This window comes from Diceros bicornis, chromosome 35 (genome assembly GCF_020826845.1).
Source record: "Diceros bicornis minor isolate mBicDic1 chromosome 35, mDicBic1.mat.cur, whole genome shotgun sequence".
Lineage (NCBI taxonomy): Eukaryota > Metazoa > Chordata > Mammalia > Perissodactyla > Rhinocerotidae > Diceros > Diceros bicornis.
The window spans coordinates 6,649,424-6,673,109 of NC_080774.1; the positions used below are offsets into that span (position 1 = coordinate 6,649,424).

The 23,686-nt window shown below is 48.2% G+C and overlaps 1 protein-coding gene across 1 annotated transcript in view; it reads right to left on the reverse strand.

Moving 5' to 3' along the window:
• Nucleotides 1–23,686, reverse strand: part of DNAH10 (dynein axonemal heavy chain 10) — a 141,189-nt gene that overhangs the window by 23,371 nt on the left and 94,132 nt on the right. The window contains exons 46-57 of the mRNA XM_058531258.1: nucleotides 22,365–22,517; nucleotides 21,126–21,386; nucleotides 19,594–19,766; nucleotides 18,448–18,541; nucleotides 17,986–18,153; nucleotides 17,267–17,455; nucleotides 12,746–12,917; nucleotides 9,679–9,882; nucleotides 8,977–9,057; nucleotides 7,011–7,208; nucleotides 6,312–6,473; nucleotides 2,389–2,563 (exon numbers count right to left, since the gene is read on the reverse strand). Coding sequence (XP_058387241.1) covers nucleotides 2,389–2,563; nucleotides 6,312–6,473; nucleotides 7,011–7,208; nucleotides 8,977–9,057; nucleotides 9,679–9,882; nucleotides 12,746–12,917; nucleotides 17,267–17,455; nucleotides 17,986–18,153; nucleotides 18,448–18,541; nucleotides 19,594–19,766; nucleotides 21,126–21,386; nucleotides 22,365–22,517 — 2,030 coding nt within the window. The remainder of the gene's footprint in view (nucleotides 1–2,388; nucleotides 2,564–6,311; nucleotides 6,474–7,010; nucleotides 7,209–8,976; nucleotides 9,058–9,678; nucleotides 9,883–12,745; nucleotides 12,918–17,266; nucleotides 17,456–17,985; nucleotides 18,154–18,447; nucleotides 18,542–19,593; nucleotides 19,767–21,125; nucleotides 21,387–22,364; nucleotides 22,518–23,686) is intronic.

Here is a 23,686-nt window from a genome sequence, read left to right on the forward strand (position 1 = left end):
ACTTCATGGAGGGCATTAGGCAACAGCTATAGACATTCTAAATGCTCACACCCTTGGACCCAACAATTCCACTCGTGGAAATGTATCCTCTAGGAGGACTTGCCCGGGTGCACAATGAAGTATGATCAGGGTTATTCTTCACCACACTGTTTGTAAAGGCAACAGATTGGAAACAAGATAAAGACTCATAAATCAGGGCTAGTCAAATAAATGATGGCAGAGATATACAATGGAATGTGATGGCTATTTTAAAATATGGGGAAATTCATCATATATCGACAATAGATCTCCAAAACATATTGTTAAGCAGAAAAGCCAAGATGCAGAAAAATATGTATAGTGTGTTACCATTTATACGAAAAAGGAAGGAGAAAAGAATACACAGGTATCCCTTGTTCTGCAAACCCTTAGAATCCGAAGTCGGGAACTGAAGAGACACTTGTATATCTGGTTGCCTTGAACACACACAAAAACTCTCTGGATGGATATATGAGAAATGAATGACAATGGTGACCTGTTGTGTGGGGGGAGGGGAACTAAGTTGATGGGGGACAGTTCGGGGGGGGCTTTCATGGTATGTCATTTGTATGTTGGAACCATGATCCTAGCTAATGCTTACATGGCACTGACCGTGTGCTCAGCCCAGGTCTGAGAGCTCTTCATATAACAGCTCATTCGATCCTCATAACAACCCTGATGCCGTGGGGACAATTATCATCTTCCACATTTTACAAAAGAGGAAACTGCAGCACAGAGAGGTTAGGTGACTTGCCAAAGGTCACACAGGTAGTAAGAGGCAGAGCCATGTGTGAACATATTACCTGTTCCAATAGTTACATTTTAAAAAATTACTCCTTTTAGGCCATAGGCCACTTTGCTTTCTCAGGGGTTAATTGGGCTCCCGTCTCACACCTGTCTGAGGGGTGATACAGGCATGCCTGGCTGACTACAGGGGACACCTATCAACCTGTCCACGTGGTCAATGGAAGCTCTCTCTGCCCCCTCTTCTTTGGGTTGTTGGGGGGGGACTCACAGCCTCTTCTCTCCAAATAAATGTCCTTCAAAAATCTTTCCCAACTCTGCTCTCACAATGTTTTCATGCTGCTGACCTGGGAGCAGTGTCCAAAATTCATATAACCGGTGGTTGGATATTTCCCCGAAGATGTGTATGTTGATGGTCTCTCCTACAGCTCAGCTCGATTCACATTTCTATTTCGTCCTGGCCCCTCTGTCTAAACTTCCAGCACAGGCTAGTGCAATTTTAAAACCTCCTTCCTTATGCCTTCACTGGAACCACACTTTGCAAAACTCTTAAATAATGACTTCTTCTTAACAACAGTGGCATCTCCAGATGGCCTCCCAAGAATTACTTGGGCCCCCTGCCCTGGAACCAGCTGAAGGTTCTGTTCAGATTCACATGTTTCACTAAGAAGCAAACAGCCAGGGCCCAGCCCTCGACGAGGAATGCTGCTCAGCTCTGAGGAGAAGAGAGAAGCACAGAGAAGCAGCACCGTTCCACCAGGAACACAGATGGAGAGTCAGCTACCAGCCTGGAGACAGAGTCTTTCTCACATGAGACCTGACTGTGGGGCCAGAAGGTCTGAACGCCTCCTGAAAATGGGGACGTGATGGGGAGAGATGGAAAGAGAGAGCAGAGGTTCCTCAACCGGGGGAGATGTGTGTGGGGCCCAGCGGCACAAAGAGAGGGGCTGGCAGACGGGCCAGCGCTTCTTCCCGGCTCCACTCACGGTGCTGACTTGACCAGTGAGATCCATTGACGGTGCCCTAGGGAGACCACACCGTGAAGCTCGCCGCCCGCTCTACACCAGGCCCCTCGTCCTGAGAGCTGGCGAGCCCTCACAGAGAGCAGAGTCATTTTACAGACTGATTTGCAAAATGTCTGGGGGCCACAGTGAAGACCCACTCTCCCCCCGTCGCAAGCCCATTTGTCTAGAAGCGATGAGAGCATCTCCCATCGCGCTCAGCCCACGGAGCAGCTTTGCCGCGCTCTTTTCAGCAGGGCAATGGCCCCCTGCGTCGAGTACTCGGCCGCTGTTTAGAACAGACACTTGTCATGTTCCATGAAGAGGACTGACTTACAAAGCCACACATCTCCCACACAGCCCGTTCTGGAACCCAGTCTCCTTTTGTGAGTCGGCCAGGGTTCAAGGCCAGCAGGCCCTGCTAGCGACTGGCTGGGGGGCCTGGGGCAAGCCACCTCACCTCCCGCATCTACAGTGAGGGTGATGACAGTCCCCGCCATGGAAAGTGCGAGCACAGTGGCCGGCACGCGGCATGGCCCCATAAATGCCTAACCGCCAAGATGATGGTGCTGGCTGTCGGGAGCGACGCCGTGGCCAAGCACACTGGGAGCTGGCCGTCGGTTACCTGATCTCGGTCACGTCTGACTTGTCTAGCTTCTGCAGCTCCAGCTTGGCGGCCTCCAGGATGGGCATGACCTCGGCGAGGGCCGTCTCCGCCTCGGCCTTCTCCACGGCAATGATCTTGTTTTGCTCCTCAATCTCCACGGCTTTTTCTTCCGCCAGCTTCTTCTTTTCCTCCGCTGTGGGGGGAGGGCGAGGTTAGTGAAGCAACCGGGCTTGGGGAGGATGGACCGCTGCTACTGAGCCAACGGTGTGCACCGCGTCTCCAACACCAGGACAGCTGCTCCGAGTGACCCTCCTTGACTGGCCCACCCACGTCCCACCACTCCATCCCAGCAACAGCCCCCAACCCTGTGTGGCCAGTGCAAGCTGAGGACACCAGGGCCGCCCTCCCTGATTTTCTGGCTCACCGAGCTCTCCCTGCCCCTTCAGCACTTTCTCCCATGTTCATTCAGGCCCAGCACAAAAGCCACCCCCGCCCCAAGGTGGCCTGCCGCCTCTGTCACTCTCCAGCTCACTGCTCTCTTTCTTTGCTGCAGGACCCTGATCGCAATCTGAAATTTCATCTATTCACTGTCTCATTGATTGTCCGGTTCCACCCTCTAGAATGTTAGCATCTCCCCGGGGGCTGAACCCCAACATTTAGAACTGGGCTTGGCTCATAGCACGTGTGCTGGTTGAATAGTGTTCCTCCTAAAATTCACGTCCACTCGGAATCTCAGAATGTGACTGTATTTGGAAAGAGGGTCTTTGTCGATGTCATTAGTTAAGATGAGGTCATGCTGGGTTGGGGTGGGCCCTAAATCCAACAACTGTGTCCTCATAAGAAAGCCGTGTGAAGACAGAGACACAGAGGGAAGGAGGCCACGTGACGATGGAGGCAGAGACTGAAGTGACGCGTCTACAAGCCAAGGAGCGTCCAGGAAGGCCGGCGCCCACCAGGAGCTGGAAGAGGCGAGGCAGGACCCCCAGAGCCTTCGGAGGGAGCACAGCCCTGCCGACACCTTCATTTTGGACTTCTAGCTTCCAGAAGTGTAAGAGAATGAATGTCTGTTGTTTTAAGCCGCCCTGCTCGTGGCGCCTTATTACGGCCGCCCCAGGAAACGAACACGGTGCGTGATCACTACACACGCTGACTGCACTAATAGCTCCCCGAAGCGGCTTTCTCTCAGGATTCAACTTCACCGTCAAGAAGCAAGTGCTGACTGTTGGCAGCATGCAAAGCCTGTATGGGCCCTGAGGCGAGGAAGGGTCCTGGCCCGGGAGAGTTTCCTGCTGGCACAGCAGGAGGACAGACGCATCGGGAGAGAGAAGCAGGGCACAGTGTGAGACCATCGGAACCGAAAAGCAAAACGGAAACCACTGGACTGTCGGAGCCGGGAAGAGGGGCTGCTGGGGAAGCACCACCAAGGAAGTGGAAGTGGAGCTGGACCGGGAAGGATGGACGGCTAGAACAATGACAGGTGAGTTCAGTGCGGGCTGGAACCAGCCGGGTGGGCCCGCAGAGCCCCAGGTGCAGGAATGCTGGTCGTACTCAGGAGCGAAACAGTGGGCTCTTGCAGCCAGGTAGGAGAGCAGGCTGGAGGCAGGCGTGGGGACACCGAGAGCTGCCCTCATTTATGTCACCGAGGGGCACTCCCTGAAGTCTTCTGGGCAGCACAGGGACAGACAGACAAGTAGTGCTCTGGGAAGCTAGGCATGGCATCATACAGGACAGACGGGGGAGCAGACGGTGTGTGGGCATCTATCGACTATGCCCACTTGGCATTCATCCCTGTCTTCTGGCCATCCCCCAGTGTTCCTCTGGAGACCCTCCTCTCCATCATTCTTGGCAGAGAGCTTTGTCTGCGCCCCACCCTTCTGCCTGGCTTGTCAGTGTATCCCATCCCTTTGACCACAGGAATTGGTTCAGTGATGGGCATGTGACCCAAATCTTCACAATTGTAACCAATTCTGGGACCTTTGTGGGAACCAGTGGACAGATCCCCTGCCTGAGACCCAAGCCCAAACAGAAGACAGCAGAGCCAAGGAAGGGAAAGAAATAATTCCCACTCACACACTGGAGTGCCTAGATCCAGCTGTGCCTGAAGTCAGTACCTCTGGACTCAATGCATTTCCTTTTTAGCCTAAGCCATTTGAGTTCAATTTCTGGCATTTATAACCAAAATGGTCCTGACTGGGATAGGCAGCCTGGAGGCAAATATCATCTGGATATTACCTGCAAAATTCCAAGTGGGAGCAAGGGGACTCTGGACAAGGGTGATGGCAATGGGAAGGAAGAACAGCAACAGGTGAGAAAGGTGCTAATCACGGGGGTGGCAAACAGGTCACCCTCAGCCTGGGCACTGAGGGAGGGGTCTCTTGCTCGTGAGCTTCTTTGAGAAAGAAGCTGAGTCTCATTCATTTCCTGGCCCCCCCACACTGCCCCATCGCAGTGCCTAACAGGAATTATCTGTTCTCAGACAGAGGAAAACAGGAAATAACAGCTTCCTTCCAGACATCTTCAGTCTAGTTTTACATCCAGAGCATGCAAACTCAGCCAGCGTCTCAGAACAATATAAATCCACACAGTGGAAACTCGGGGAACGCAGAGTTTTTACAAGAAGGATCAAAACAAACTGGAGCGATGCAGGAGAGAGGCACTCGGTCAGAGTTCTGGAAGAAGAAACATGAGCAGGAAGAGCGGAGCAGAGGACGCAAAAGGACGAGTCACTGCAGGAGTCACGTGGGCGTGAAGAAATGATGCTGTGGGCAGGGGACGCGGCGTCGCGAGAAATGAGGTAGGCGAGACGACACAGGAGGACTGGCAGGGACCTGCAGGGCCAGGCTGAGCATTCAGCATTAAAATAGGCAGAAGGGAGCTGCCACAGATCACCAGGAAGGCATCTCTGTCAGTTAAGTTGCTTTGGTCAAAAGCAGCAGAAACCGACACTGACCAAGCTAAGCAAAGAGAGAGAGTATTAGAAGGAGACAGGGCAGCTCATGGAAATTGAAGATGTTGAAACACACAAATTGGGGCAGCTCCAGAGATCTGGGCTGGCACAGTGCTGGCAGGAACAGGGGAACTCTAATTATCTCCAGTCCTTATGTTGGCTGATTCAGAATGCGGACTCCAGGAGAACGTCTAGGTGATCCAGCCAAGGCTGGGATAAGCCCATCCCAGTGGCGTGGACTGGGAGTGGGGGAGACGCAGGTTGCCAAAGCCTGCTTGGGGTGCTGTTACCAGAGTAATGAAAAATGGGTCCTGTGCACAGGGCCTGACACAGTGCGACTGGAACTGAACCAAGATCATACGTAGAAGCAACACGTATATGGACTAGAAACAGAATAAGCAGAGGCAAGAGGGCTGAGTGGCTTCTGCAATAATCTCAGAATGAGCTGGGGGGACGGAGATCGAACGCAGGATTCTGAGAGCTGAGAGAAACAGCAGCCCAAAGACAGAGAGCAGGGTTAGAGGTCAGGGGCGAAGCTACAGCTGAGGAGATGTCCTGGGGGAGGGACTCGTGAGGAGGTCAATTCCTCGAGAGCAGGAGGCCTTCAGGACGAGGACCGTGCTAGGCCAGGGAAACCAGGTGAAGGAGCCTGAGAAAGAACCTGGAACAGCTTCACGGAGAACCAAGCAAGTCCCAAAGAAATGATGCTAAGGCTGAGATCATTTAGACCCCAACGACTCAGCTGACCAGCTCATGGGCGGTAAAGAGAAGACTCTTCCACAGCCCGTCGAATCCACAGGCTACCAGCTCTGGGTGCTGCATAGGGCAGGGTCTCTGTGCTGATGAAAGGCGGCTGGACACTAACTCAGAAAAAAGTAGGAATCAGAGGGGCAAAATGCCACTCTCAGGGTCTACAGGTGGCTTCCCAGGGATGTGCCCTGGGGAGTCCTGTCCTGTTGGGAGTCCCCACCCCCAGGACTGGTCCCGCACTCGCCTATGGCCGTGTTGGTGGCGATCTCCTCCAGCAGAGCCTCGCAGGCAGCAGACTTCTCCGCCAGCACGATCTTCTGCTCGGCCAGCTTCCTGTTCAGCTCGTCGAGCTGAACGGTGGCCTCCTTCAGCTTGTCCAGGCCCCCCTCCAGACGCCTGCACTGAGCTGAGAAGAGGGAGCACAGGTATCCATCTGTGGGCACTGTGCCCAACACACCGGGGCAAGCTTTCCAGTGGCCTCTCTGCGACTCGTCCCACTCGGGCTCACCGAATAAAACATCGTTTTCATAAGATGTCAAGCATCTTTCAGTCCCTTCACTGCTGTATTGGGGCGGCATCAGCCAAAATGAATATATTTCTGAAAACAGCACTTCGCTTGGCCAACAGCCAGAGCCAGGGCATTTTCATAAAGCATTTTCTAATAGAGCACGTTGTTGCCAATAAACAATATCTTTAAAGCAATGAAAATTCAGAGCTAAAAGGGCGTGACCCAACACTGAAAAAATAAAATAAGAGCATGCCAGGGCCCTGCCCACACAGAAGAATTACTCTGAAATGCGAAATCCAGACATGCTTTGCTCTGTTCAATCCTGAGGATGCCTGATCTTGCTTAGAAACATCTGCTTAAAGACAAAACCAGCGCTTGGATCCTTACTCGTAAGTAACAACAAATTCTGTCAACCATCCCATTCCCAAGTCTTACCTACATTATACTGAGTTTTCTCGTCCAGTAACTTTGAATACGTGGTAATGAAATCAAGGTAATTCTTGGGAGTCACGTAGTTGCTGCGCCTCAGTTTCTGTAGAAATTGTCTGCTGAATTCACCCACGGATTCGTGGACCAAAACTACGTGTTCTACCAGATCCTCCGCATTTTCTGCAGGGATCAGTGGATTGTTCCCTTAAGAGGAAGGAATGAAAAAGATACGTCTTAAAGAAAGGAACAGAACAGTTCCTCAAAAAGTTAAATATAGAATTCCGATGATGGCCCAACAATTCCACTCCTAGGCCCGCACCCAAAAGAGGTGAAAAGTGGACTCAAGCAGATTCTTGTGGGCCAGAGTTCACAGCAGCACTATTCACAATGTCCAAAAGTGGAAACGACCCCAGTGTCCATCAACAGATGGATGGATAATCAGAATATGTGGTCCATCCATACGGTGGAATATTATTCAGCCTTAAAGAGGAAGGAAATTCTGACATGTGTCACAACATGGATAAACCTCGAAAACATGCTAAGTAAAAGAAGCCAGACACAAAAGGACAAATGTTGTATGATTGAACTTATATGAAATCTCTAGAACAGGCAAATTCATAGAGACAGCAAGGAGAGTAGAGGCTACCAGGGGATGAGGGTGGGGATATGGGATGGGGAGTTAGTGTTTAATGGGTACAGAGTTTCAGTTTTTTTGTTTGTTTGTTTTTTACAAGATGAAAAAAGTTCTGGAGATGGAAGGTGGTGGTGGTGGTTACACAACATTGTGAATGTAATTAATGCCATTAACTGTACACTTAAAAATGGTTAAAATGGCAAATTTTATATTATATATATTTTACCACAATAAAAAATAATATTAAAATGCTTTAATAAAAAAAGAATGGAAAAGAGCAGTTATCACTTGTCGGTGGCTTCTCTGAATCACAGTACTCATCCATGCTCTGGCAGTTTCTCTGAGAACACAGAAAGCCAATGCTTTCTCCCTCCTGGTAGGTCTGTTTCCCAACGACCAAGACACTGTGTTGGGAGGGGCTTGAGATTTCAGGAAAGAAGGTCACCCAGTGTCCCCGCCGTATCCCCCACTCCCAGCACATGTTGGACACAAGGTGGGTGTCTGTTGAAAGAATCGATGATCACTCCCAGTGCCAAAATCACATCGCTCGGATTATCTCACAGATTGCAAGATACTTTTACCTCAAAGCAGACAATGTCTCAAATTAAAGTGAAGGAAAGAAAGACTGACAAAAGTATCCATTCACCTAGATTCTGCAGATTTGAATTACAGATTTGAATCTTGAATTACACCAGGGGTGAGCAAACCACAGTCCATGGGCCAATTTTACAGCATGCATGAAAAACTTTGCCTCACAAATATCCATACTTTTGGGTACAGTCATCCCAATTCCAGGGATGGAATTGGGAAAAAATTCTAAGCAAATTCCACATGGCATTATTTATGACACTGAACCACTGAATATTGAAAGCAAACCTTAGTGCTAACACAGGGAGATGGCTAATACCCCATGAAATAGTAAATATTTAGGCTGTGTGGGCCCTACAGTCTCTGCTGCAATCACTCAACTTTGCGGTTATAGCGTAAAGGTAGCCTTAGACCGTATGTTCATTAACGAGTGCGTCTCTCTTCTAATAAAACTTTATTTACCAAAACAAGCAGTGGGCCGAATTTGGCCTGCAGGCCATGGTTTGCTGACCCCTGCTTTAGATGATACCTAATCAATTTTTATCCTAAATTGTCCTTGTAAGTCCCCTGAAATCCCTTTGGACTAAAATACAATATAAACCAAAAACACACTAGTAAACTAACAAACCATGCGTGGCCATGGGGGTTAACAGTGAAGGAATCTACTGGACCAAAATTCAAAGTCAGAAAAGTGATAACAAATTGCTTTGGTATACCATTAATGTGGTCCCTGTACTGGCTGTCACTTACCTAAAAATGACTTAGCGACTGCATGCAGGGCTTGGGGAGGCCAGGGCATGAACCAGTCAATACCAGTGTTATTTACTAGACCTGGAAAAGCAAGAGAGATGAAAAGATGATCACTCTGCAACCCCGAGACACTCACGAACATTGAAATCATCTTCAGTACCCCACAAACTGGTGAGTGAGCAGGACGTGTCCAAGAATAATTCATCAAAAGGGGGTTTCTCAACCCCAGCACTACCGAGATTTGGGCCGATAATCCTCTGTTGTGGGGCTGTAGATGCCAGTAGTGTACTCCCTCCATCCAGTTTGTGACAACCAAAAATGTCTCCATCGTCCCCTGGGGGTGAAATCACCAGTGGAGAACCTCTGTTCTAGTGGCAGGTCCCGCACCTTCCGTGAGGCTGGCAGAATTTCCCCAAATGGAGGAGAGCCGAGCGCAACGCTGCACTCAATACAGGCCCTGCACCTGGGCCCGGGAGCACTTCCTCGGGTCAGAAGGACATCACCCTCCCGCAGGCAACACGAGAGCCTGTTGGCAAGTGTGAGGGGCCGAGGGGGGCTCGTCCTACCCTGCAGCACCCGAATTTCAACCGAATGACCGTGTCGTGTTTCACTTTGCTGGTGGAACCTCAAGACGTGCACCCCTCCCCAGGGCGCACACCCTGCTGAAGGGGGAAAGGATTTGCGGGCTCAGCTCCAGGGCACCTGGGAAATTTCTGCACCAGGTCCTCAGGGTGTCCCCCACCGGCGACATGCCCAGGACGATGTGCAGGTTATTTGCACTCTTGTTCACGAAGTACTGCCACATGGACTCCTTGGCGGGGCCCGTCCCTTGCTTCAAAGCTTCTTGTCCAATCTGACTGAGGATCGACTCCTTTTCCTCTTCTGGGAAAAGCGCGGGCACGATTCCTAGAAAACAAAGACACTCGGGTGTTTAGGTCTCAGGGGTGTTCTCTCTCCAGGCGCCGCAGTGACAGAAGCGCAGTGTCACGGGAAGAGCACTGGGTGCCGAGTCCAAAGAGCAGGGTTGGGTCCCAACTCTGAGAGCCCAGCCTCACTGGCCGTGTGAAAATCCCTCTGAGCCTCAATCTCCTCAGCTGTGAAAGGGGAATAAGAAATGTCGCCTGCTTACCTGGGAGAGTTATCGTGAGCATCAAAGCAGGGGTCCTCAGCTGGGGACAGTTTTGCTCCCAAGAGACATTTGGCAGTGTCTGGAGACATTTTTGGTTGTCCCAACTTGTGGGGTCGGGGTGTTGCTAATGGAAGCTAGTGGGTAGAGGCCAGGGATGCTGCTAAACATGGTATGATGCCCAGGGCAGCCCCACAACAAAGAATGACCCTGCCCCTGATGATAAAGAGAGGGAGAAAGAGAGTGGCCAGGCAGGAAGAACAGCATGGGCAAGATGCAGAGGCAGGATGCAAAGAGTGCACTGGACAACAAGGAGAGAGAGGGGCCCTGGCTGCAGAAGTAGGAGGGCTCAGTGCACTGAGACCCAGAGCATCAAAGGCCTTGGAGAAAGGGAACAAGCGACAGGTGCAGAGAGTGGCATTTAAGGAAGCAGGAGGATCAACACGGAGATGTCTATGAAAAGTGAAGGTCAGACACGAAGAGGGTCTGGCTTAGACGGATGGTAAAGGTAACACCAGGGAAGGGCCAGGCCTCAGAGACAAAGAAGAAGCGTTACTAAACATGGGAGAAGTTAGGAGTCGACACGCTCCAATGTCCAGGGCTCATGAGAACTGTGGAATAACTAATACATGGAGAAGAGCAGACGAGAGCCCCATCAGGACAAGGAAGCAGCCAGATTCTGGCTAGCTGGACTTTTTTTTACTCTATCCATACCATTTCAAATTAATACAATACATTTTTATTAAATATCTGATGGGTTCCCCTGCAGAAGAGCATTAACACAGCAGGCCTGGGGCTGCGCTCCTTACAGAGGTCTGCTTACAGGACTGGCCCTTGGCCGGCATCTGGGAACTTAGATTTCGGGAGGGTTCCTACCATCGACACTTTGATCTCAGACTTCTGGCCTACAGAACTGTGAGATAATAAATTTTTTTCAGTTTATGCGGAACACCTGCTTTCCTTCTGGAAATCTGGAATTTGGTATATGCCAGGCAGAGGGTGCTGATGTGACCAGCCCACAATAAACACGCTGGGCACTGAGTCTCTACTGGGCTTCCCTGGTACGAGACGGTTCACACGTATTGTCACAACCCATTGGCTGGAGGAGTTTAGCGTGTCCTGTGTGACTCCTCTGGGAGAAGGTTCTGGAAGTGTGTGCCTGGTTCCCCCAGACTTCACCCCACGCGCCTGTTCTCTTTGCTGATTGTGTTTCGTGTCCTTTTGCTGCTATAAATCACAGCCGTGTATACTGCAGGAGACAGAGAGGAGCTCACCCCTGGTTCTCCTACCTTCTCAGTCTCTGGCTTGTTCTCCTCTTCTCCCTAAATTCAGTCCTGCACTCGCTTCGTTTCTCACACTCTCCCCCCAGATGAGTCCATCCATCCCCAAGGTTTTACCAACCACAGGTCAGTGACTCTGAAGTTGACATCTCCACCCTAGGCCCCTATTCTGAGAACCAGACTCTTGTAGCCAACTGCCTATCTGTTATGGGTTGAATTGTGTTCCCCCAAAAAGGTATGTGGAAGCCCCCCAATACCTCAGAGTGTGGCCTCACTTTGAAGTAGGGTCTTTACAGCGGTAATCAAGTTAAAATGAGGTCATTAGGGTGGGCCCTAATCCAATATGACTGGTGTCCTTATAAAAAGGGGAAATTTGGACACAGAGACAGACACACAGGGAGAACACAAGGAGAACGTGAAGGCAGAGATGGGGTTGATGCATCTGTAAGCCAAGGAGTGTCAGAGATGGGCAGCAGGCCGCCAGGAGAGAAGCGTGGAACAGGCTCTCTCTCAGAACTCCCAGGACAACCCTGCCAACACCGTGATCTCGGGCTGCGGGCCTCAGAACTGTGAGATGACAGACCTTGGTTGTTATAGGCCTCCCATTTTGCAGTACTTTGTTACAGCAGTCCTAGCAAACTAACACACTATTGACATCCCATTTGGATTTCTCGTAAGTGTAGCAGACCCCACATGCTCTGAATGGCACAAGCCCCAGCCTGGTCTTCCCCATCTTAGTAAATGGAACCACCCATCACTCGCTCAAGCCAGACGCTGGGAGCCCACCGGACACTCTCTTCCTCACTCGCCCTCATCCGAGCCATCTGAGTCCTGTTGGCTCCACCTCCGTACATCTCATGAATCCACCCACTTCTCTCCATCCTCACTGCCCTACCCTCATCCATGACGCTGTCATCTCTCACCTGCACCTCGGCGGTGGGTCCAAAGTGGCCGCCCTCTCCTGCTCTCCTCCTCCTCTGATGTAGCCCCCAAGGGCAGCCAGAGGGATATTTACAAACATAAATCTAGATCATATCATTGGACAGAGAATAAAATCTAATCTCTTTTAAATGACCCACAAGGCCCTGCTCCGTATGGCCCCTCCACCTGGTTGTGTATCCCTCCTGCCATGTGGGCCCCTCCCCCTGTGGGCTCTTCGGTACACACTGGACCCTCCACCTTTCGTGCTCCTGCCAGCACAGCTCACCTGGCTGGCTCCTACCCACCTGTGACAGCCTGAATAATGACCTCCTCTGTAGGCAGTAAATGCTTAAAAAACGAAACACTTACATGAGCCGGCCTCCGCTGGAGGCTGAGCAGCAGAGAGCCAGCACAGCCCCCGTGCGAGCAGCCTGCACAGTACCTGAGGTTAGCATGTTGTTGATGAGCTCCAGGAAGCCCTCCTCAGCCACGTGGGCATCCGTGAACAGGAAGATCATCATTTTGTTCTCAATGCCAAGCTTCAGATAAAGGCTCTTCAGGTCTTCTCGGAAATTGTTCTCTGAGTAGCCTCGGCTCAGGAGGATCTCAAACACCTGCCGACACGGAGCACAGCGTTCCCGTGAGACCGCCGGCCCCAGGCAGGGTTACAAGCCGACTGTGGAGGGGGAGCCCGTCAGACTGGGCAGCCGTCTAAGAGGGACGAGCGAGAGCAAGACCGGATGACCTGGGCCATTTTCACCAGACACTGCTGAGTGAGAAATGCGGGATGAACACCCCTTTCTTGTCAAACAAACCATGACAGTGTGTGCACGCACACACGTGTGGGAGGGTGAGAGAGTGTGCAGGGAGCACAGGTCTCTCAGGATGGGATTATGTGAGTGTGGCAGAAAGAAAACAAAAACAGGGCAGGGAAAGGACACCCTCTGCCGTTAAATGAGTCATTTGAGTCCCAGCGAGGGAGGGAAGGCAAGAAATGGGAGGTGGGGAAGGAAGCGGATGCGCCAAGCTACAAAGGAGAAGGAAAACAACGCACACACGAGCGCACGTTCGTGTGTGCACAGTCACAGCTGTGAGTTTATCAGAAATTAGATAAATTTTTGGAAGGTGTGTAAAGAAACTGAACGAGAAGCCATTTTAAATTCTTAAACTAAAAAATCCCATTACGCACGAAATAGACATCAGTGTAAACAAGGACATAAATTTAAGTCATGTCTTTTCTAGTCAAGCATTTCCCTTGGCTCAAATAAAGGTTTAACTGCAGCCAGCCCCCAACCATCGGTGTTGAAACAGCTCCGATTTGTCCTAACTTAAAGAGCCCTTGTTCCCTTCCTCCCCTCAACCCCTACTCACACACACACACACAGAGTCATGTACTCCCTCTTTCACACTCCCATATACTCACACACACACTCACAGCCACCTGATACGCTTTACACTCACACAGTCACTAACACTCACTTTCATACTCACTCTTGCACGGTAACTCACATACATTCATACCCGCACACATTCACACTCACAGTCACTCACACACTCAAACATTCACACAATCACTCAACACACTGTCACATTCACGGTCACACTCACACACTTTCACACTCATAGTCAATCTCACATACTTTCACACCCACACACAGTCCTATGAACTTTCACACTCACATGCACTCACATACACACTCACATGTACTTCTGCCCATGCACTTGCACACTCACCCATGTTCATACCCACACACCTTCACACTCACACTTTCACACACTAACGGAAACTTTCATACTCACATACAGTCACACACAAACAAGGCAACATGGATGCCCTTCAGCCAAACGTAATTTGGTCTCCAGCCCATCTGACTCCTGTAGACCCTGCTCGTCCTCCCTGAGTGGACCTTCCCCTCAACAGTTCCTGGCACCCCTTGGTGTGAATGGCTCCCTCTGACCCCACTACCCAACCGCCCCTCCACTTCCCAGGACACAGTGACAGCCCAGCACATCCTCCTCCTCCTCCTCTGTCCCCCGGACATCCTCTCTGCCGCTCCTCCAGGCCAGGAGGCACGACCACTACCTCAGGGGAAAATGCATCAGATTTACCGGGACTAATCAACAGAAAAAATCAACTTGCCCAGAGGGTAACATCTTATCCTACAGAAAAATGTAGACAACAATTGTAAAACAATTACATTTTAATAATGGATGATTTGATTACATATTTCATCCGATTTGAAAGGTAAATCAACCAAATTAGTTCTTCATTTTTTTAGAAATACTTTAAACAAAAAGTCAATATTTGTTAAATACTGCAAGCTAGATTCATTGAATTAGCCATGATTGCTCCTGTATACAGAGTTCTCACAAATCAATAAGCATATAAAGAGGTAACTCATAAAAGGAAAGAGACAAATGTTCAATCAATAGATAAAAAGATATTCAAACTTCACTATTAATTGAAGAAATAGATGGTCATCTAAACTACAATATTTTTCACCTATAATATTAGCAAATATCAGAATGACAATATCCAGTGTTGGCAAGAATGGGGGAAATGGACAATGCCAGTGGCATAAATCAGTATAATCCTTTGTTGTGGGAGTGACTGGTTGTTAAGATATCTAAAAAAATAAGCTAAGTACAATGAATAACATAATGCCCCTGTACCCACCACCCATATTTAACATTTGCTAAAAAAAGCTTTGTCATATTTGCTTCAAATCTATTTTTAACAAAGTTACGGATAAAATTAAAAGTCCTTTGCCTTTCCTCTTGTCCTCCATCTCCAGACCCTTTCTACTCCCATTTAAGGAGGCAAACTCCACCGTGAATTTAGATCCAAACTTTCTAATGTGAAATCTGGTGCCATGTATCAAAAGTCTTTAAAAGTATATACCCTTTAACCCACCAATTTTCTAATTTCTAGAGAAAATGATCCTATGGGAAAAATGGATGGATGTGCAAAGACAAATGGGTAAGGATGCTCATCACAGCACTGTTTATAATAACTAAGCAAGGAAGAGGCTAAATGTCCCACAATGGAGAGGGCTTACGTGCGGCATCTCCGGACAGTGGAGTGCTGTGCAGGGTTTCAAAGGACTACGCAAATATGTATTTACTGACTTGAAAAGATGTCAACGGTATACAGTTAGGTGGGGAAAACAGATTACAGAAGTTATATATAATATTAACCCATTGCTGGCAAGAAGTAAATATATTTGTATATTCATGGAGAAAATTCTGGAAGAATGTACACCAACATGTTACTAGTAACAACAGTGGTAATCTTTAGGCGATGAGATGAGAGATGATCCTTATTTTCTTTAGATGTCTTTGCATTTTCCAAATTATTTCAATGAGGTTGAATCACATTTACGTAGAGAAAGACCAGTGAACCTATAACAATAGTGATTACTATGTGACAATGATGGTGATGTTGAGTGCACTCTGATCCCAGAAGACATGAAGAAGACAAACAGGACAGTTTGTGCAAAAGAACACCTTTTCCTTGCTAGTGAAAGGATTACGAAAACCCAACAAGAAGTATCCCCTCCAAAGGCTGACTGGTCAGGGGATCCGAGGCAGGCATGGGGGGTAGCTGAGTGCCCAGGAATGAATGAGGCTGATAAAGCCCTTGTTCTGCACCCAAGAGCAGGCTCATGTATCGGGAGAGGCAACCAAAGGATCGAGGCCCTCGGGGCCAGTTTTCACAAAAACAGAGACATTGAGTATAATGGAAGACTCTAGTGATGAATGGAATCAGATACCAGAGAACGAAAGAAGGGAGACTAAAGAGAGATGACTCCTCTTCAGAATTAAGTCTCAGTGCATGTGCCCATCTCCACTTGGAGAAAACCCTGCAAGCGAACCACCTGTGGGCCCTGCGGGAGCTATCTATAAGACTCTAAGAATGGTGTGGAGAGATAGGACCCCGCGTACAGTGCTGGTGGGAATGTAAAGTGGTATAGCCACCTTGAAAAACAATCTGGCAGTTCTGAAATGATTAAACCTAGAATTACCATCTGACCTAGTAATTCCACTCCTAGGTGTATACTCAAGAGAAATGAAGACATATGTTGACACAGAAACGTGCAAATGAACGTTCATAGCAGCATTATTCATAAGAGCCAAAAGGGGGAAACCACCCAAATGTCCGTCAACAGATGAATAGATAAACAAATGTGGTCCATCCATACAATGGAATGTGATTCATCCATAAAAAGGAACAAAGTACTGATACATGGATGAAGCTTGAAAACATTATGCTAGTGATAGAAACCATCACAAAAGACCACATACTCTATGATTCTACATATTCATATGAAAATCCAGAATAGGAAAGTCGACAGAGACAGACAGTAGATTAGTAATTTCTTAGGATTGGGGGGGCAGTTAATTAGGGGGGTAATAAATAAAGGGTATGGGATTTCTTTTGGGAGTGATGAAAATGTTCTAAAACAGACTGTGGTGATGATTGCACATATCTGTGAAATACCAAAAAGCGTTGAATTGTACATTTTAAATGGGTGAATTGTATGGTCTGTGAATTAGATCTCAATAAACCTGTTCTTTAAAAAAAAAGATTCTAAGAACGGTCCATAACTGTTGTGCAGATACAGCAGCCAGCAAATTGCCCACCCTGAACCCTGGTCCACGGAGGTGTGGGCCAAGCCCTCCTCTACACCAGTGCACGTCACAAATCACAGGATTTGCTCATATCTGACTTTCCAACTTGATTTGACATATTCTCCATTCCAATGTATTCCAATACAATAGTTAGACGCTTCAGATAGTCAGTTAAGATAATTATCGACACACACACACAAAAAAAAAAACCATTTTATACTCTATGGGAACATCATGTTATGATCTGTTATAGATAGTCCCAATATTTGCATGAACTACCAACTGCAGAAATTGGCATATCAAACATTTCTGGGAGGGGAGATCGACTCACCTCGCAGCCGGCTGTGAAGGCAGCCAGCCTGGCCAGAGACTGCTTCCCAGAGCCCCCGACCCCGACCAGCAGGGCGTGGCCGCGGTCCATGCGAATGATGCGGTGCACGCGGGTTAGGTGCTCCAGAGCATCATCGAAGAGAACCAAGTGCATTTTGGTGTTGCTTTCATTATACTCCTCGAGAATTTCCTGAATTTAAGAAAATTTAAAAGGATCACTGGGTTTTAAGAGACAGACTCTCTCCTTTTGTCCAGGAGGGATTAAGAACAGAGCAGAGATTTTTCTGAACGTCTACAGTAGCTGAAATAATTAAATCATTTGGGTTTACGGGATTAATCCAGGTTTCACAATCAAGATTTCGATCTGCTGGTTTGTGACTGGCCAGCATTGAGCCAAAGCTGATTATAAGGCTCCACTTGTGAATTAAGATGAAAATGAATATTAGGGAGTCAGATGAGTGGTTCCCAAACCTGGCAGTGCATCAGAACCCTGGAAGCCTCCACGGGTGAGATGAAGGGAATGTCAGAGGGGTGGGCCCAGGGGTCTGTGTGTCGTTTCCATGCACTGCTGCTGTGGGAACCCCTGGACGGGACCCAAGCCCACGTTCCAAACCTGGAGACAGAGGCACGGGTATTCCTCCCAGTACCACCTCCTAGGCACCCACACAATGCTTGGCTCCCCCGAGAAGTACTCCCAGGAGAAGGGAGCCCCGTCCACACCTGGAACAAAGCCTTGGCTGCCTCGTAATCCTGGATGTCTTCATAAATGCGCGTTTCCTCTTCGTGCAGAGCCATCCGGAAGTCTCCAAACAGGATGGGATCCCTCATCGCCGCCTCCACGGCATCGTTAAAATGTTCCGTAATCAAGTTCCCTATGTGCTCCTGCACCTTTTAAAACAAGACCACTTAAGGACCCACACTCAACAACACGTGCGCGCTAAAGCTTGTCAAAGAGCATATGCTGGGATTATCTGAAGTAATTTGCTTTCAATTTTTTTTCCCAATTGCTGCAAGGTACTTAATCCACCCTCCGTTACCTGTTGACTTTTATTGTTAGTGTCTATTTTTCTGCAATGTGCTATATAAAAAATACATTGGGGGTTTTTTAATGCTTTTTTTCTACCCAGAGAAGAATTTCGTGGCTAGAGTTCTGCATTTGCTGGTGCATTTCGAGGTACTGACCAGATGCTTGTCTGTTTCACTGATTAATCGGTCGTGGAAGACCCTCAGACACTCATTCCTCCAGACTCTCACCATCTGGGTCACTGTCTGGAAGCTACAGGACGGAAGGGACAAAATCAGCCACAAAGTCATCTAGAGAAGAGCGGGCTGCATGTTACTATTTCCAGATGGATACACAGGGTGTGGAAAAGGATGACATTTCCATTGTCTTCTCTTCCCCCCAGCTCACGTCAATGAAATCTAATGGAAGCTAACAAAATAAGTGTGAAGACCCCAAAGTCATCATCTATAACTTATCCTACTGCAAGGAAGACAAAGTACATTATCCATCAATGACATAAGAGACATAAAATGAGTCCCTGACACTACTCTTACTTGCTGGAATATATGAATTTAAAGTCAGCATCAGGGCCACTGGCAGCTCCTTTTTCTAAGAACCAGCTCCATCTGGCCCCAGTTCAGGAACTTTCTCTGTTTCTAGCAAGGAGCCCTCGACTCCACCCTAAATACCCAGAGCTGCCCTCTCCTGAACTGCCATTCTGAACCCTTTGGGGCACCCAAGAGTAAGTTTGGGTACATGGAAAGTCCTGAATTCATTTTTCAATATTTTGTGGTTTCACAATGTGAATCCACAAAATTGGACTCTGCTGGCAAATTTACATAGATTAAAGTATACATTAATGTAAATACATAAATAAGTCTAGTTTTAATGAGAAAATTTCTATAGCCAGACTTGAATCCCTTCTGTCCTCTGTGCTTACTTCTCCCCAAGACACACATAATATAACCAACTGGCAACTGGAAACAATTCAGTTGCATGAGCAAAAGGCTCCACATGGGCAAATTCCTACTTTAGAACTGAGAACCAGAGGTCAGCAAAGTGGCCCCACCCGGGGGTTAAATACACCTGTCCGCACAGCCACACGTCTCCCTCTCTTGGTTCCACCTGTCTTCCACTCAAGGGCTTACAAGGCATCAGGCCTTAACCAAGCATTTACCTCTTTTCTTCATTTAACAAAAACAAAAAGACATTGGGTAATTAATTGATACATTGACTCATCGAATTCATTGATAAATCTGTCTTAAAAGAATAAGGAAAACCATCATTGCTAGGGGGCACGTTTTAGTGAGACGAAACAAACTCACCGCTCCGGGTTAGTGAGGACAAGACCATTAAAAACCCTCGAGAGATCTCGAAGGTTAAAGATGTAATGGAACTTAGACGGGGTGGGAGGCAGGTCCTGCACAATGTTTTTGTAAAGTGCCAACGTGCAGAATGTCAACTTGTCACTCACAGCCACAATGCTTTCATGAAACACCTAAAAAATGAAAAGACCCCCCAAGTGTCTATCAATGGATGAATGGATAAGCAAATTGTGATCTATCCAGATAATGGAATATTATTCAGCCATGTAAAGGAATGAAGTATTGATGCCTGCTACCACATGGATGAACCTTGAAAACACTATGATGAGTGAAAGAAGCCAGACACAGAAGACCATGTGTTGTCTGATTCCATTGAAATGAAATGTCCAGAATAGGAAAATCCACAGAGACAGAATGCAGATTAGTGGTTGCCAGGGGCTGGAGGACAGGATGGAGTGACTGCTTTTGGGGTGATGAACATGTTCTGGAACTAGATAGCAGTGATGGTTGTACAACATTGTGAAAGTACTAAATGCTACTGAAGTGTATACTTTAAAATGGTTAAAATAACTAATCTTATGTGAATTTTACCATAATTTTTTAAGAGGAGATAAGAAAAAAAAAAAAAAGACCAGAGAAACTCATCCTCTGATCTCCTTTTGTTTCCCTGGATTTTCACATTAACTGACAAGTCAACATGATGTGAAGCCAAAGCTGCAAGCCAGCCCTTAGTTTTGGTTTTATTTGACCAGCGCAGACCTCACAGTTTTGAAAGCGAATGCCTTCAGGAAGAGCGTGAACATGCCAGGGGCCCCCAGTTCCTACTGGCCACGCCTGACCATTCCACACCTTTACCTTTCCCGCCTGGCCCCTGAGGTCTGAGTGTGCAAACCCCACTTTAGGAGGGAAACGCCAGGATCAGAAGGTCGTTATTTAAATGAATGGGTTTCATTTGCGGGGGCCAAGTAAATCATAACAACAGCAGTAACTAGTATCTAATGAGTATCTGCTACGTGCTGGACACTGTGCCACACACTTCACATGCATTTGTTTCCCTTTACTCTCCCCAAACCCAGCGAGGTGGGTACCATCATTATCTCTCTGTTCTGGATGAGAATATGGCCTAGGAGAGCTCGAGGGACTTGGCCAAGGAACAGAATGGGGCCTGACTCCAGAACCCAAGCCCCCTAGCTGATTCACTACTGTAACTCGACATGGCTCTTACAACTCAGGGCCACATCGTGACTTCCACAGACCCAAGGCACTTCTGCCTGCTGGGCCCTTCCTCCATAAAAATATATTATTTTATATTTTATGACTGCATTGGTATAAAGATGAATATAGTTCAAACTGGATTATATCCATGTTTTTATTCTAGTTTTGAAAGAAGTTAAAAAGTTTTCGTGGACTCCTAAAAGCATCGTGGGCAGTAGGCCGTGTGCCTGCTGTGCCTGATGCATAAGTCGGCCCCACATTCATTTCTACCCAACACAAGGCCCTCCAGTTTAGACTGCTAATTAAAATCGAGTTACCGAGGTATGGCCTTTCAGGATGGAGGAATAAATTAAATGCAAAGACTCCTCTGAAGGAAATGGTACATTGAAGACGTTGAATAGCGAAATAAATCTCGGGTCGACTTCGTTGCGGCCTCCTCCAGCTTTTCCCATCGCAGCAATAAAGCCGAGGTCTCGGATGCTTTTACAGTTGAGCTCCTTCCCACGGTCATATAAGTAGCCTTTCTCCAGGAGCAGTTTCAGCAAGGCAATTGGCTGCTGTGTACCATATTCATCCACCTCGAGTTTTTTTTTTTGTAAGGAGAGAGAACAGTATTTTCATAAAGCAGAACTCAGCAGTGTCTTTGTTGAGCAACTAAACTCAATCCTGTCTCCCCACTTACTCTCTCAGAACACTCTGGTTTTAGTTCCTAGGGCTTCTCAAAGTTTGCAATTACATATTCATTTGTAATTATTATTTTTTAATCTGTCTCCCCCACTAGACTGTAAACTCCAAGATGGCAGGGACCACACATGTTCTGCTCATCACTGTGCAGCACCAGACCACGGGAGGTGCTCAATAAATATATGTTACTTGGATGGATGGATAAATGATGGTGTGGATGGATAGATGGATGCATGGAGCATGGATACATGGATGCATGGATGGATGAACAGATGCATGAATGCATGGATGAGTGGGGATGGATGGGTGGGTGGGTGGGTGGGTGGATGGATGGATGGATCCTGGCTTTGCACATAGTCCATCTGGAAGATAGATTTCCAGGGCAAAAAACAGGTTCTTCAGAAATGATATAAACTTAAATTCCAGCACAAAGAAAACTTTGCACCTCTCAGGCTCTGGCCCCAGAAACACACTCATCGTGCATGCTAAAGTTCCCCTTCTTTGCTAAATCCAGAGCAGTTCTTGGGAAGTGTCCGCCTTACGCTTCCCACGTATATGGGGCTGAGAACAGTATTATTATGTAAAGTATAGCTCATTTGGAAACCACGTACTCAAACACATGCTGAACATAGTTCAGGGGCTGCCTGCCGTCTGCTTAACTCTAAGGAACACAATCAGGAAGGAAAAAGTCCCTCGGTACCGAAAGAGCGCTCCAGTCACGTTGTCTCCTAAGCTGGCCCCCATGACCTGCACCCTGCAGGCATTGTGGAGAATAAAGGCCGCTGTTCTCACACTCACTGCATGCACACGCGCAACACAAGCACAAACACACCGCCCTGCCCGCCCCCTCCCGCTCCTTGCACCTGCACTACCTTTGGCATATTCACGTCATCCATGAACACAAGGAGCCCTTTGCCCATGGGCGGGCCGTAAGTGTCTTTGGTTCGTTTTTCCACATTTGCTTCTAAATTTCTTTGGATATCCATGGACGTGGTGCGGGAGGAGAAATTGACCATTAACACAATCTGGAACAGAGACAATTCAGAATTTGGTCTTCTCTTCATAGGATCAGCAGTCAACATTTGACCGTAAGCTACCATCTACTGTGCGAATTCATTGGGATCGGAACTAACTTTTCTTATAACCCAACGTGGGTCTGTACTCCATTCTTTTTTAAGTGCTAAAGCGAGACTTCCCCTTCTCTTTTGGCAGGCAATACGAGGCATTAACGAGTCGCTGTGTGTGGGCCTCAGGGACATGTGGACTGGGGGGTCTTGGTTCCGCACAGTTCTAGCTGGGTGATTTCCAAAAAGTCATTTAACTTTTCAGAGCCTCGTTTTTCTCATCTGTAAGGTAGTATTAATAACGTCTGTTTGGACTACTTCCTAGATTGATTGTATCATCTGAGAGGCAAAATACAAACGTGTCTTCAATATGACAAAGCGATATTCAAATTCAGCTACTATCATGGCTGGTGCATCTTGCTAAACAGGCCAAAGAGAACACGAGCACCACTGGCTCAGTCTCTGGAACTAACTGCTGAGAGCAAGGTGAGGGAGACCCTGGATCCCTATGTAGGGGGCACGTCCTCATGCCTCTGTACGCAGGGTCTCTCTCTGTGCTTCTTAGAGCCACGGGTGAGAGTTCATCCGTCAGTGCTCCTCACACGTAATTATACCTCAGATTACCCCGAGGGCTTGTGCCACAAAGCTCGGTGGGCCCCATCCTCAGAGTTTCCGACTCAGCAGGCCCGGGGTAGTTTCAGCAAGTTTTCGGGTGTCTTAGATAACACCCTCCGAGTAAGGTGCCCGTGTGTGCAGGTGCACACGAGCTGAACGTCTGGAAGTTGAAGGTGCATCTCGTCATAGGGAGTGTGTTCAGATGGGCCCTGTTGGGCCGAGACGTGACAAGCAAGAGCTGCTGAGTCCCGGTGGCGAGGTGTCGTGGAGGGGGCTTCTGTACGTGGTCTCCCTTTACCTGACTCCACAAACCTGTAGGTCCCGCTGGCTGTAAACATCCTCGTGTCCCCCCCCTCCCCAGAATAACCCCCTTAAGGCTAAGCACACCACGTTTGCATGCACCGGTAGTGAGCCTGACCATTCACGGCAGTCCGTCCCAGTCCTGCCCACATCCCTGATGACACCCAAAGCCCAATAACCACTCCCCGCCCCAGAGGGCCACTGGTTTCCTGGAG